Consider the following 12,247-nt stretch of genomic DNA (forward strand, 5'->3'; position numbering starts at 1 on the left):
TGGGACAGAGGTACAAAAGAGTCCCTAACATGTTTTTTATTCACTCAGACTGAATGGATCTCCCAATCTGCAGTAACACTCAGTCCTACATCTCTTCTGCACTGGTGAAAAAGAAGAGGGGAAGCTTTAGAGCTGCAGATCTGCTGTGCTCCTGCTCTCACATGCATCCTTTCAGGATGAGCACAGAGCTAGACTCCGCAGTGCCCACAGGCCTTCCTCCAAACCTTCTGCTCCTTCTTTCAAAAAGAGATCCAGGGCCTTGAAGGCCCATCCAAGCAGCACTAGGGGGCCTCTAGAAGTATCTGCTGTGGGTTATTTCAATGCCTCCCTATTTTAAACATCTTATGTCTCCTATACCTCATGCTCCCCCACCAGCTTCCACACATTATTCCTTTTCAAGACACTGTTTCACAGCAACTGAGGCTTCCATGCTGCACACCTGCAGCCAGCAGGACCGTCATCCAGGGGCTGCCCTGATCTGTGCTTGGGTGGGAGCAGGGGGAGAATGTTCAGGATATCACAAAGTACAAAAGAAAAGCTCAAAAATACACGCTTTGTAACCACGGAAAGGGGCCTGAAGTCACTGCCTACATCATCCCATACTGTGCTTTACCCAGTGACAGCAAATGCAAGGCTAGCAGGAGCAGAGCTGTCAGTCCCTCAACCTGTCCTACTTCTGGCTTCCGTGCTCACCTCAGATAGCATTCACAAAACAGCTTTCATCTCCAGCACCCTCCTTGGCTATCCTTAACATCTCTCTTGAGCAATTTGCCCTTTGCCCCTTTCCCCAAGCAAAAAAATCAGCTCATTTGTCCTTACCATGCTCTCCTACCAGTTGCTGCAGCTTCCCATAAGAATCCGTGCCCAAAGTTACAGGGCTGTTAACTACAGCCACAGGTGAACTGCCATTCTTCTTTCCTTTGGGAACTGGGACAGAACTGGCTTTGCTAGTTGGTGAAGGCAGGATGGTAGGATAATTCATGTTGCCATGGTTGGAGAGCCCAGTAGTGAGTTTAATGCTTGCAGGGGCATTGGAAGACTTACAGTTCACTTGTGGTCCTTCAACGTGACAGTCCGCATGGTAAATGCTATGCACAGACTCCGAATCTGGAGGAGGGACGGGGCTCTGCAAGTTGGGTGATGGAGAAGGGAGCATCAGCTGGCCGCCAGGCTTCATCACCTTGAGCTCCAGGTCACAGATCTCTGGGTTGGAGCGCGGCCCCCGCGGGCTCCCATTGCTGATGTGGTAGTGGTGGTGATGGTGGTGGTGGTGGTGGTGGATGAGGTGGTGAATGGAGGTGATGCGCTTTTTGCCTCGGCGGCTCTGCCCGTTTGTGGTGTTGTTCGGGTTAACTTTTTTCCTGCGCTTGCTCTGCCAGTTATTGTACAGCCGTATTGTCCGCCGCTTCACCTTCCTGAAGATGTGGCAGATGTACTTCAGCAGCTCCTCGTAGCAGCTACCTGGCTCGGAGAAGCTGGCAATTGTGCTGTCATTGGAGAGATAACGGGCCCGCTGCTCCTGCATCAGCTGGTTCTCCCGCTGCTTTGTTTCAGAAAACTGTGTTGCTATCACAACCAGGCACAAGTTAATCATGAAGAAGGAACCAACCTGGAGAAAACAAAAGGAATTAGCAGGGACTTCACAAAGCGACGCACGCTGTCCGGGCTGGAGGTGTTGTTCTTAGAAACCCTGTGATTTCCAAATGTGCCAAATCTCAGGGTCTGCTCACCAAATGTTATGTCAACATGAGCCTAAGCTGCTAAATTTGTTCCTAAACCGTGTTAAATTATTTTGGCAGCGGCAAAGAAAGCCATTAACAATAGCCTTCACCACTTTCCTCCTCTCAGCAGCGATGACATTTGCCGCTAATGCAGGGTGCATGAAATACAACGTAATCAGTCACTACAGCAAAACAGATCACTAGGAAGCACCCAGCCAATCTGCAAGAAAAGATGGTCTGAAGTCCAATTAGTGCTGTCTCTTCCTCTATCACTTCACACCCTGCGTTGGGCATCCTCCTTTCAAGGAGGACAGTCGGGGTTCACGTGCTGTAACGCTGTACTCGTGTACCTTTCTGACATGGAGAAACTCATCTCCAGGAGATCTGGTGCTTGTAGAAAGGCCTGATTTACTGTCTGGTTGAACTGATGAATCCACAGGTTATAGCAAGTTTTGAAGATGAAGTTCCAAGGGCAAGAATGTGAAGGGACCTAGGACTACATCCCTGCCCTCAGCTGGTGAGTCCACTAACCAGCTTTTCATCACTTGAGTTCGTAAATCAGCCAAAAAGAAAATGTCAAATATTCCCCTCAGAGAATCACTCCCGTTAGATGTGAATGGGACTGACATCAAGCCAGTGCTTACACGGCCAAACCTTTGTGCTGGGCTTGGTAGGGAACGTATGGATTTAATCTGGGCCATTGTTTGGTGAAAATCTCAGGGGAAGCCAATGGGAGTGCTATTCTCCAGTTTGAAATACCAGCCTGGAGAGTGCTTCAGCAGCAGCAAGGGTGTGCACCCCAACTCCCAGTGACCTGGGGGTTATTCAGCTGGCTTTTCAGCAAGGATCCATATGTAGACAAGAGCTCAAAAGAGTGGGATGTAAATCTCCATTACGCACGGCCCATTGCTAAAGGCTCAAGCATCACCAGATTCAGAATGCTATATCCATGACTGGGAGTCTCACACTGCCCCGATCCACACCGTTGTGTGAGCTGTGGTGGTCTGATTTCCAAAGGCCTTCAAAACCACAGACACAAGGACAGAGCTCTATGCAAAGGATATCCAGTCACAAAAACACTTGGAAATGCTCCTACCCCATGTCCTACTTGACATCTACGTGAAACTTGTCCCTTGCACTCCTCCTGACTTAAATGTTTCTTTTCCACTGATGTAGACCCCTGGGGAAGGTTGTGCCCTTTATAAAACAGAAAAAGAACCTTGCCAATGTGGGGTAGCAGCTTCTGAGTGCAACCTCTAGCTCCTTCAATGAATAACACTTTGTTTCTAGAAATGACAGCACTGTAAGACCTCAAACATTTGTAATACTATTATAACCCTTGTTTAAAAGGCTCGTGTGAAGTTCAGCAACTCTTTTGAGTGCTCTTCGTTGATATAAGCTGCCCTCTGGCACGCTGAGGAATCTAAAGGAAGAAAAGCTGTGTCTTCTCTACTTTTTGCTCTGATTAGCAGTTGCTTGGCCAAGGCACAATCGTTAGGACACACCAAGGTGACAAGTCCAAGACTGGTAGACTATGAGGGAGGGAAGACCATATGGCTTGACAAGCTGTGACTATGCATCACATGTGACACTAAAAAGGACAGAGCCTATTGTAGCCAATAACCTGTCCCTACAGCACTAACCACAGCCTGCATCATTAGGCTTTAGGGTGGGAGGAAGTTCTCTCATCCCGAATCCCAGCTGGCTCTCCTCTGTGAAAAGGGAACACCTTTACCCCACAAGGACAAGGAACAGGAGCATTTCACAGTTCATACTTACTATTATAAGCAATATAAAATATATAAAATTGTAAAAAGAATGTGCATCCATCACATAATACATGATGTCAACCCATCCTTCCAGGGTTATAACCTACAGGAAGACAGAGAAAGAAAGCGTGAGAACGAGAGTTAACCAGTCAGTCAGTAAACATCAGTCTTCTGCTACTTGTCACTCCTTAGCATCTCTCAGGATACATCCAGACCTGCTGCACTTCTATTCCCAGTTGGCTTAGGATAAACCAGAGGACAGCCCTGAGGTTTCTACAGAGATTTGGCACAATAAAAATGATAAAACTATACAATAAAACATCTGAAATGCTGGTTCAGAGCCAGTGCAAATAAATCCTAAGGAAGGGTTACAAGCAAAGCAGAAGTCTCTCTGTACAGAGATCCGGGCCTCTACCTCAGCTCCAGGTTGTGTAACGCCACCTGTAAAACTCCTAAGGCTTTAAGCCAAATTTGCTTCTGCAGAACTGGTCTCTCTGTGTTACCTACTGGCTCACCCCTACACCTGCATGGCTAGCATCGTAGTGGGAAAGCATCTGAATGGAAAAGAGTTACTTTAATTAAACGGGAGAACTGAGTTCATACTTGTTTTCTCAATCTTCCTTCTCCTAAAGAAGAAGCTGAGGATTTAATTAACACCACACAGACTGTGTGCAGAGCAAAGCGAGTGCTGCCATGTAATTCACACTTTTTATTTAGATAAAACATACCAAACTTCTAGTGCTGTCTTGCTAGTGGTGCTAGAGCTGAAATTCCAGCTCAACTTCCAACTAAATCAAAGCTCCTTCTGAATGTACTCGCACTGCTGTACCCCTAGCACAAAGCCCAGAATTACCTGCAGCCTTCAATTGCAGTGGCATCATTCCCAAGTTTAACTATGCTCACCATGATGGGACTAAAACATCAGTCTGCTTTGGCACCGTGTGTGAATTAGCTTGTTGGGAGCAAGGAAGGGCTTAAGCCTGAGCAGTACAGATGGCTGTCTATATGGACAGCACAGAAAGGCAGGCCAACAAAGCACTTATCAAAGCAGTGAATAAACAACCTTCTCTTCACACCCGGAGCATCAGGGCAAAACGTTTTCAGGGAAGTCAGACATGAATCCTTGCCACTTTCCTCCCCTTTTTGTTTGTTTGTCCCTGGCAGGGCTGCGAGAAGCTCCACGGTGTGGGTCTTTGGGGTATGACCATATCTGCGAAAGGGAGAGCACTGCTGTGCTCACAACCATCAGTCCCCACAGCCTGCCTGAGACTTAAAGCTCGCGAATGCTGGAAGAGAGAGAGACATTACTCACCCCTGATTCCTCTCACCTTGAAGTCAATGCAGTAACAACTTAGCAAAATCTTTTCAAACCCAGTTCCTGTGTTGAAGCACAAACACCCACTGTACAGCGGGGGTGAGGAGTGCTCAAACCCCTGTGCAGCAGCCTGCAGCCAGTCCCACGCTAACACCAATAAAGGTCATCTGCCAAGGAGCAGGTACAGATTGTCTCTACAGCTATTACACTCCGTCAGCACTGCTAAAGACTTGGAGCAATCAGGTCTGATGACTTGCTGGCTGCATTTACACAAACTGCACCCACCCCTCCTGGTCCCCGTTACATGCATTAGATAAAAATCACATCCTTATACAGGTATGAGAGAGAAATGCTGAGCTCTGGTGCCATGGATTTAACAACAACAACAACAAAGAGAATACTCTTGGTCAACAAAAATCCCAGAGACTGATCTCTGACAGGAAGCATTCAGCAACAGATACGCCTTGTGTGTGGATGCAAGGACTGCTACTCACCCTGACTCTGGGAATGGGCTAAGCTGTCTGGGCAGACACTGGCAGTAATCAGTCAGTTCAGTGGTGTGGAACAGACAGGCAATCAAACTCAAACTGCCCTTTCCTATCTTTCATTTAACACAGTTGAAATAGAGATCAGAGTTCTCTCCAGCCCCATCCCTTGCATGCGTGGCGGCAAAGCATCCCCACTCAGTGCATGTATAAGCTGATGAGGAAAATGGAAGGATCTCATTGGGACGCAAAGGTAAGCCAAATCACTGCCAGATATACAAGAAACTCCTTTGTGCTGTTCAAAGTCCCCTCCTCCCACCCCCCTTCTCCTCGGCTACAGGGGCATTTCAGCACAGCTGCCATAGCAGGTGCTCCGGCCATTTACACCCAGGGATGAAAAATGAGCCCAGGGACTCCAAACATATCAGATGCACCTCTTTGCCCAATTCACATTCGGCTGGCAATCCTCAAATCAAATGTATTAAACCGATACAACACAGCCCTCTCCACAAAAGGAGTTACCTGAGGGCTGCCACTGGGCTTCTGCAGGCACTGCCAGCTCCCACCTGGGAACAGCTGCCAAAAGAAGCGTGAGAGCCAACCCAACGTTTATCAAAGTATTTTTCTTGCATGCTAGACAGCAATTGCAGCAAGAATCAATCAATGTGCCACATTTCTCCTCTGGAGGGCTCATCCAGCTTTCAGAATGTTTAAGATGTAATTAGAATTTGCATTATTTACTACTCACTTGTAAACCAAGTGGGACACGGGAGGAATAAACAGACCGCTGGGCTTTTGTTCTCCTGTTTGACATCTTTGTGGATTCATTCTCGGACTCATCACCCAGCATAAATGCAGCAGTACCTAGAGGAGGATTCCCGAGCTGCCGAGGATTACAGAGTACTAGCAATCCTGTAAGAGAGCGTGCTCACAGACATCTGCCTTCTTTTTTTAATCAAATAGCTCTGGAGAAATGCAGGACGACACACATGCATGGCCACCTGTCTGGACTGAAACAGTCTCTATGACTTTTATAGCCTGATTCTTGCCATGCTGAGGACTTCTTTCATGCTGTCCTTTAAAGGGCTCCCAATGACTTCACATGTGCGTTTCTATCTGCGCCACGATCCCACTGCATACACCCAGCAAGGCCTTGGCGTAAATGGGAACCTGACCATTTGAATCTGCCAACAGCTGGTCTATCCACCACAAACTAAATTCCTTAGCTATTTTTGGAACCAAGACAGAGGCATCTGCACTGGTGCAAGGTTCACTGCTGCGGCACAGACTTTGATCCTACGCATTTATTCTCAGACCAGATGAATTCAAAGGGAAAGCTAACAACTCCTTCTATTCTCTCAAGAATTCCAAGAACACTGATACATTTTTTTTCAGTACCGCCTGGACTACTGTTCCTCCCTTGGGGCCTCCTGAGTGCAATACCACCTACTTTGCTAAGCAGGAATGACTTCTTCCACTCCGCAGTTTCCAAACTGATTAATCCACTTGATGGCAGCTCCAGCATTAGGCCCTCCAAGCTCTTTATGGATGTCTTCTGAGGACCTGGAGCACCTTTCCCGTGCCTTCCAATCTCAGCAATCCATTCTCAGTAATGAAATGATGTCTAAGCCGTGGTTGTTCGCAGACAGACGTATAAAACAGCCCCTCCAAACGCACCAGTTCAAAGCTTCCAATAAACACAACATGCAATCATTTATCAACAGAGATAAGATGGCAAGAAACATGCTTTTTAATTCTGCCCTGATGAAAAAGATGTGCAAGATACGTGGCACACTAAAATCATCAGCTGTAGGGAAACAACCGAAAGATTCAATTAAGATGACTGGCAGGGTTGCACTCGGGAGTGCTGCCAACCGCATTCGCATGCAGCAGACCTGGAGGGAAAGGAGACGTTGCCCCCTTTGCACAGGGAAAGGATTTTGGCCTCCAAAGGACTGAGGCTCTGGCCAGAGAACAGAGCCATCACCGAACCTCTGGCAGATCCTGTGTGATGCTCAGTGCAGTCCTCACCTGCTCACTCAGTCCTGTAGCTCTTACACAGCACGGGCTGTGTAAGATATAGGATATGTTATTTTTCTCCCATTAATACCTTTAAGGCCAAGTACTAAAGCCCTGAATCTTGTGTCTGAGCCTCTCTCCCATCAGCGCGAGGATTTAACCGAAAGCTCACTGAGGTGAATGGAAAGACAGATTGTGACTTCATCAATCTTCAGCTCCTCTGTGCAGTTCCCAGCCTCGCATTCCCCCATCACCGCGTTCAGAAGGACAGGAGGAGAGCGGACAGTCGGACTGTGTTTTTAAGCCTCCTGCTCAGTGATTCTGCGTCTCTCGTTTTGCTCATACCACAATAATCTCATCAGCTCTCACAAAGATGCTCATCTGATTTATAGCGGCATAACCGGGGACAGAATCCAGTCAAGCTAATCAGAATCAATGTGATACTCCAGAGTGAAAATCACAAGGGAGATGTAGATTAAAGACACTGGCAATTAACTCAGACCTCCTCATTGTTCCCAGGGAGACGAAAAGTTTACATTGTTTTTTTTTTTTTCCTGGGATCACATGAAAGGTCTGCTGCAGAACAATTTCTTTTATTATCCCAAGGAGTTTTCACCATAAAAATCCCCGTCCTTGTGCTCTGCCAACATTTTTTTTGCAAGTTCTTGGCCGTAATCCATTGCAGAGCAGGTTATTTTTTGCTTTAGTGTCAGTTGAGAAAAAGGAAAAAATAATAAAAAAAAATAATTACCCAGGGAAGGGGAAAACCTTCCCCAACTCCAACCTCAACTTTGAGCCCCAACTCCAACCTCAGCTCCTCCAATCAGCAGAGCCAAACACTGAACTCTTTTTCTGTGTATCAGAAAGCACTGATGGCCACTGCCAGATGGACTGCTGCAGACAAACCAACCCCCAGGTGCCACCGATCAACTGAAGGAAGTTAGGAAGACTGTTGTGATTCCAAGAACTGAAGGTACAGTGTACAGAACTCCGAGGTAGCCCAGCAGGCCGGACCTTTCTTATGGTAGGATTCCACTTCTGTGATTACCCGAACCGGCCTCCTTAAGCACAGGAACCAAAATCAGCACATCGCCCTTTGATCAACCCCCATAAAACACACCCTGGGCTGATTTCAGAATTGCAGCTGCCTGTTCAGCTCAGCACCCGACTGGAGCAGGGGGTGGCAGATAGAGAAACCCAAGTGCTCCCAAACCATTGGAAGCGTTCATCTTCATTCATATAAACAATTTGCACTTAGCCTTTTCTTTTCTTTTTTTTTTTTATTTGGCCTGAATGAGGTCCTTTGGGGACAAGATGGTCATTACAGCAGCAAAATCAATTATGCTAAACTGAACAGCAACTGAGTGCTGTCATGATGAGTCCATTTTGTTGGTTTTGTTTTTCACTTGTATCTCATTTCCCTGGCCAGGCAGCAATACTTTTTTTTTCCTACAAGCCTCATCGAGACAAGATACAACAACATAAACTCTGAAAGCTATTAATTACTGTGATGCTCTCAGTAAGTTTTATAAGGCCTCCAGCACTCATCTCAGAAAGCCTCTTATCTATATGCTTTGTCCTCTCTGGAGCATCAATTTGGCTAGCAAGCACTGGCCAGTGAATAATGGAGTATTCCTCTTCTGGATGCAGCATGCTTGGCAGCTAATCAAATCACTGTTTTTGAAGTCAATTTCATAATTTTAATTATTTCCCCATGACACATGTTGTTAAGTAACCTGTGTGGTCAGAAAAACAGGTTTTCTTGTATTCTGAGTAACGTCCTTTGAACGGATGCTTCTTTCGCTTTGAGGACTTGCTCACTTTGCAAAGAAAGTTTAAGCAGTTCCTGTATAAAGCCTTGCAAAGCATGCATCTGCTCTGAAATTTGCAAAACAGAAAATAGAGGGAAACAGTGCAACCTTGCATTTGTCTTGGATCCCAAAAAGCAGAGCGCAGCCAGCGTGCAATAAAGTTGGGCAGGTCATGATGTTATTGGTGGCTCTGAACATCGTGAAACTGAGCTTAAGAGCTTAAAATGGCATCAGACCTCAGCAACTTCTGCTGCACAATAAAGGCCTGTTGCTGTCTCCCCACTTAGTGCTAAATAATGCAAGATCCTCATCTGACAGCAAAAACAGTCCTGATTTCAGATGACTGCTGCTTATAACAAATCACATCTCAGTCCATATTCATGAGGTTTGATTTACTGGGATAATTATCCTGTCTTCATTGTTTGTGTAAAGTATCTTATGCACAGGGAATGTACTTAACTGCTTAACTTCAGCAATAACGAGTCCATTATCATATAGAGCCATAAATCAGAGTTTCATAGCAAAGCTGAAAGATGAAGCACCTGCACTGAGAAAGGAGCCTACGCCAGACTGAGGGTGTTGCTGAAAGCTGGGTGTGCACAACAGAGCTCCTCCAGACACCACTGGGACCTGCAGCAGTTTGGGGTACTGAGCCCAACACAGACAGCAAGGATTTTTGTTATAGCTAACATTACTCCAGAGAGCGATAGCTTGCTGCAGGAACCCCTCTTTCTACCCTGAATACCAAAATCTGTCATTTTTGAGGTAGGATGAAACCCTTCCAAAGCTACAGAGTTCATAGCAGGTTACCATCTAACCCTGGGTCCTTCTAACACCTCCCATGTGCTGGTGGGCCTGGTGCTGGGATTGGGATGGCTCTGACTTGTGCTCTGTGTTGTGTAGGAATTCCTCCCAGCCTTCAAAATTAAAGGTTTTTCAAATGCATCCAGTCCTCTTGGAAGCACATTCTGAGATGCTTTAAAGGGGCTGGATATTTTTAGATTGGGTATTCAGCATGAAAGCTCTTCAAATGCAGCAAATGGCGTTTGGTGTGCTGGCCAAATTAAGAAACAACAACAACACAACACCAACAAAACTCAAACCTATCATTTCGATGATGGCCAAAACTTCTCGCCAAACTCAGCACAGATGAGCACTGCTGACTCACATCTCTAGTTTAATGACACACATCTCTAGTTTAAAGAATGACATGCCTGACCAAGAAAAGTCCCTTTTTGGCCCAAAAAATGATCTATTCAACAAACTCTGAAGACAAGGGCACCCAAAGTGACAGCTGCTTCTGGAAAGCGTGGCCCACAGGACTACGTGTTGCATGCATACATAGAATTGCAGTTGGAAGCCTCAGGCTATTTCCACTCCTGTTTCATAAAATAGCCATAGAATCATAGCACGGTTTGGGTGGGCAGGGACCAACATCTGACAGATCACAGCACAGAATAAAAGTTTACAGAGAAGTGGGAAAAATGACCTTCCCCCCCTTCAAACCTGGAATCTCATCCATTATGTGAACCTCCTCAGCTGACCCATCTGCAGGACAATGAGCAGGGTAGGCATCGCAGTGGCAGCAGTCAGCAGCACAGAGGCAAAGCAAGCTCCCCATCAGCACATGGAGCAGGATCCAAGTGAATCAGTCCAGGATTACACTGAGATAGCTCGCACAAGTTCCCAGGAGCTTTTTTGTCCTGATGTGCTGGAGCACAGGAAAGGGAACTTCACGTGCAAACAAAAGGACTGTGCCAGCAGGTGGCCAGCAGCAGGTGGCTGTCACTGCGGGCTGTCACACTGCTCAGGCAGCTTGCCGTTATCTCCAGAGTACAGCATCCACAGAAGGACAAAGGGAGGAGGAAGTGGGTGGCATCCACTCCCCCAGCTTCCCATCCCAAACTTTTCTTCTTGAGCAGGTCACCTGCAACCTGCAGGGCTGACACGCTCCTAGCTTCAGTGCAGCAGGTGCAATGAGTTCTCCACTAAGCACGCTATCAAGATAACTCCTCAACCTCTTGCTGCTGCTGGCAGTTCCTTTAACGCTGCTCTATTTCCAGACATCTTTGAGAAGGTGATTCAGCTTTTCCTTTCTTGGGCATTCTCATCATGTCGTGCGCCTGCTGGGCTGTCTTCAGCTCTCATGAGCACGACCAGGTTTTTCTTTCCTCCTTCTGACAGCAGTAAGGGAGATGCTGAATGCAAAGCAGACTCCTCTGAGAATTCCCTTGCTAGGGCCTTCTGATGATGGGCCAGAGATGTGTTACCTGTAGGACTTGATTAACTTGTTAACGGAGATGTCTTCTTACAGCGAAGCCTCGTAGAAGCAATATGCACTCAGAAGCCAGGAAGAGAGTCACGAATCTGAGAGCTGCATCCAGATAGTAACTTCAAGAGGATCTTCTAAGGAAGCCCCTTGGAAAATGCAGATATTTCTGGAATGCACCGTATTAAGAGGAAGCCATGGAAAGGGAAAATGAGCCCTCACCAGAAGCGTCCAAACCCCTCAAGTTGCCAAAAAAATATTCTCCTGTGTTGGACAACATATCCTTAAAACTCGCTCTCAAAATTCAGTCCCTGCACCTACATCCTGGAAGGAGGCACAGGGGAAGTCTGTTCCCTTGATCTCTCCTTGCTTCCACCCCACTGATGGTTATTGCTCCTTCAGCTTTGCCTCCCAATGTAAAGTGCTATTAGGGCTCTTTGCTCTTCTGCAGGTCAGACCCGAAGTCATCTACACAACGGTTCTATGATTTACAAAGCAGCCTAAATCATCTTTATTTTTCCCAAACTGTGCATCTCAGCAACCATCCAATGCCCTCGTATTGTATATATAATGGGGTTTCTGCATTCAGGCCTGGCTGTGCTAGGCTGATGGCTATGAACATGGCAGCATTTTGGTTCTTCCACTGAGACTGTCACTAACTCAAATTAAATTGGACTTTGGTTAGGTGAGTAATTCATCATCTGCAGTGTGACAATACCTGTAATTACTGCTCTTATTGTTATGGCTGAAATTCATATGCAGTAAAGGGATCTTAATATCATGCCAAACCTCACAGTTAATTTAGGTTCTATCTCCTTTCATTTATTCTCTAATAAGCTAATTAGTTCATATAATTTG

The 12,247-nt window shown here is 46.4% G+C and overlaps 1 protein-coding gene across 2 annotated transcripts in view; it reads right to left on the reverse strand.

The window, feature by feature from the left end:
• Positions 1 to 12,247, reverse strand: part of CACNA1H (calcium voltage-gated channel subunit alpha1 H) — a 201,603-nt gene that overhangs the window by 78,791 nt on the left and 110,565 nt on the right. For both annotated transcript variants that reach the window (XM_040647566.2, XM_015294424.4), the window contains exons 8-9: positions 3,501 to 3,593; positions 820 to 1,609 (exon numbers count right to left, since the gene is read on the reverse strand). In XM_040647566.2, coding sequence (XP_040503500.1) covers positions 820 to 1,609; positions 3,501 to 3,593 — 883 coding nt within the window. The remainder of the gene's footprint in view (positions 1 to 819; positions 1,610 to 3,500; positions 3,594 to 12,247) is intronic.

This window comes from Gallus gallus, chromosome 14 (assembly GCF_016699485.2).
Source record: "Gallus gallus isolate bGalGal1 chromosome 14, bGalGal1.mat.broiler.GRCg7b, whole genome shotgun sequence".
Taxonomy (NCBI): Eukaryota; Metazoa; Chordata; class Aves; order Galliformes; family Phasianidae; genus Gallus; species Gallus gallus.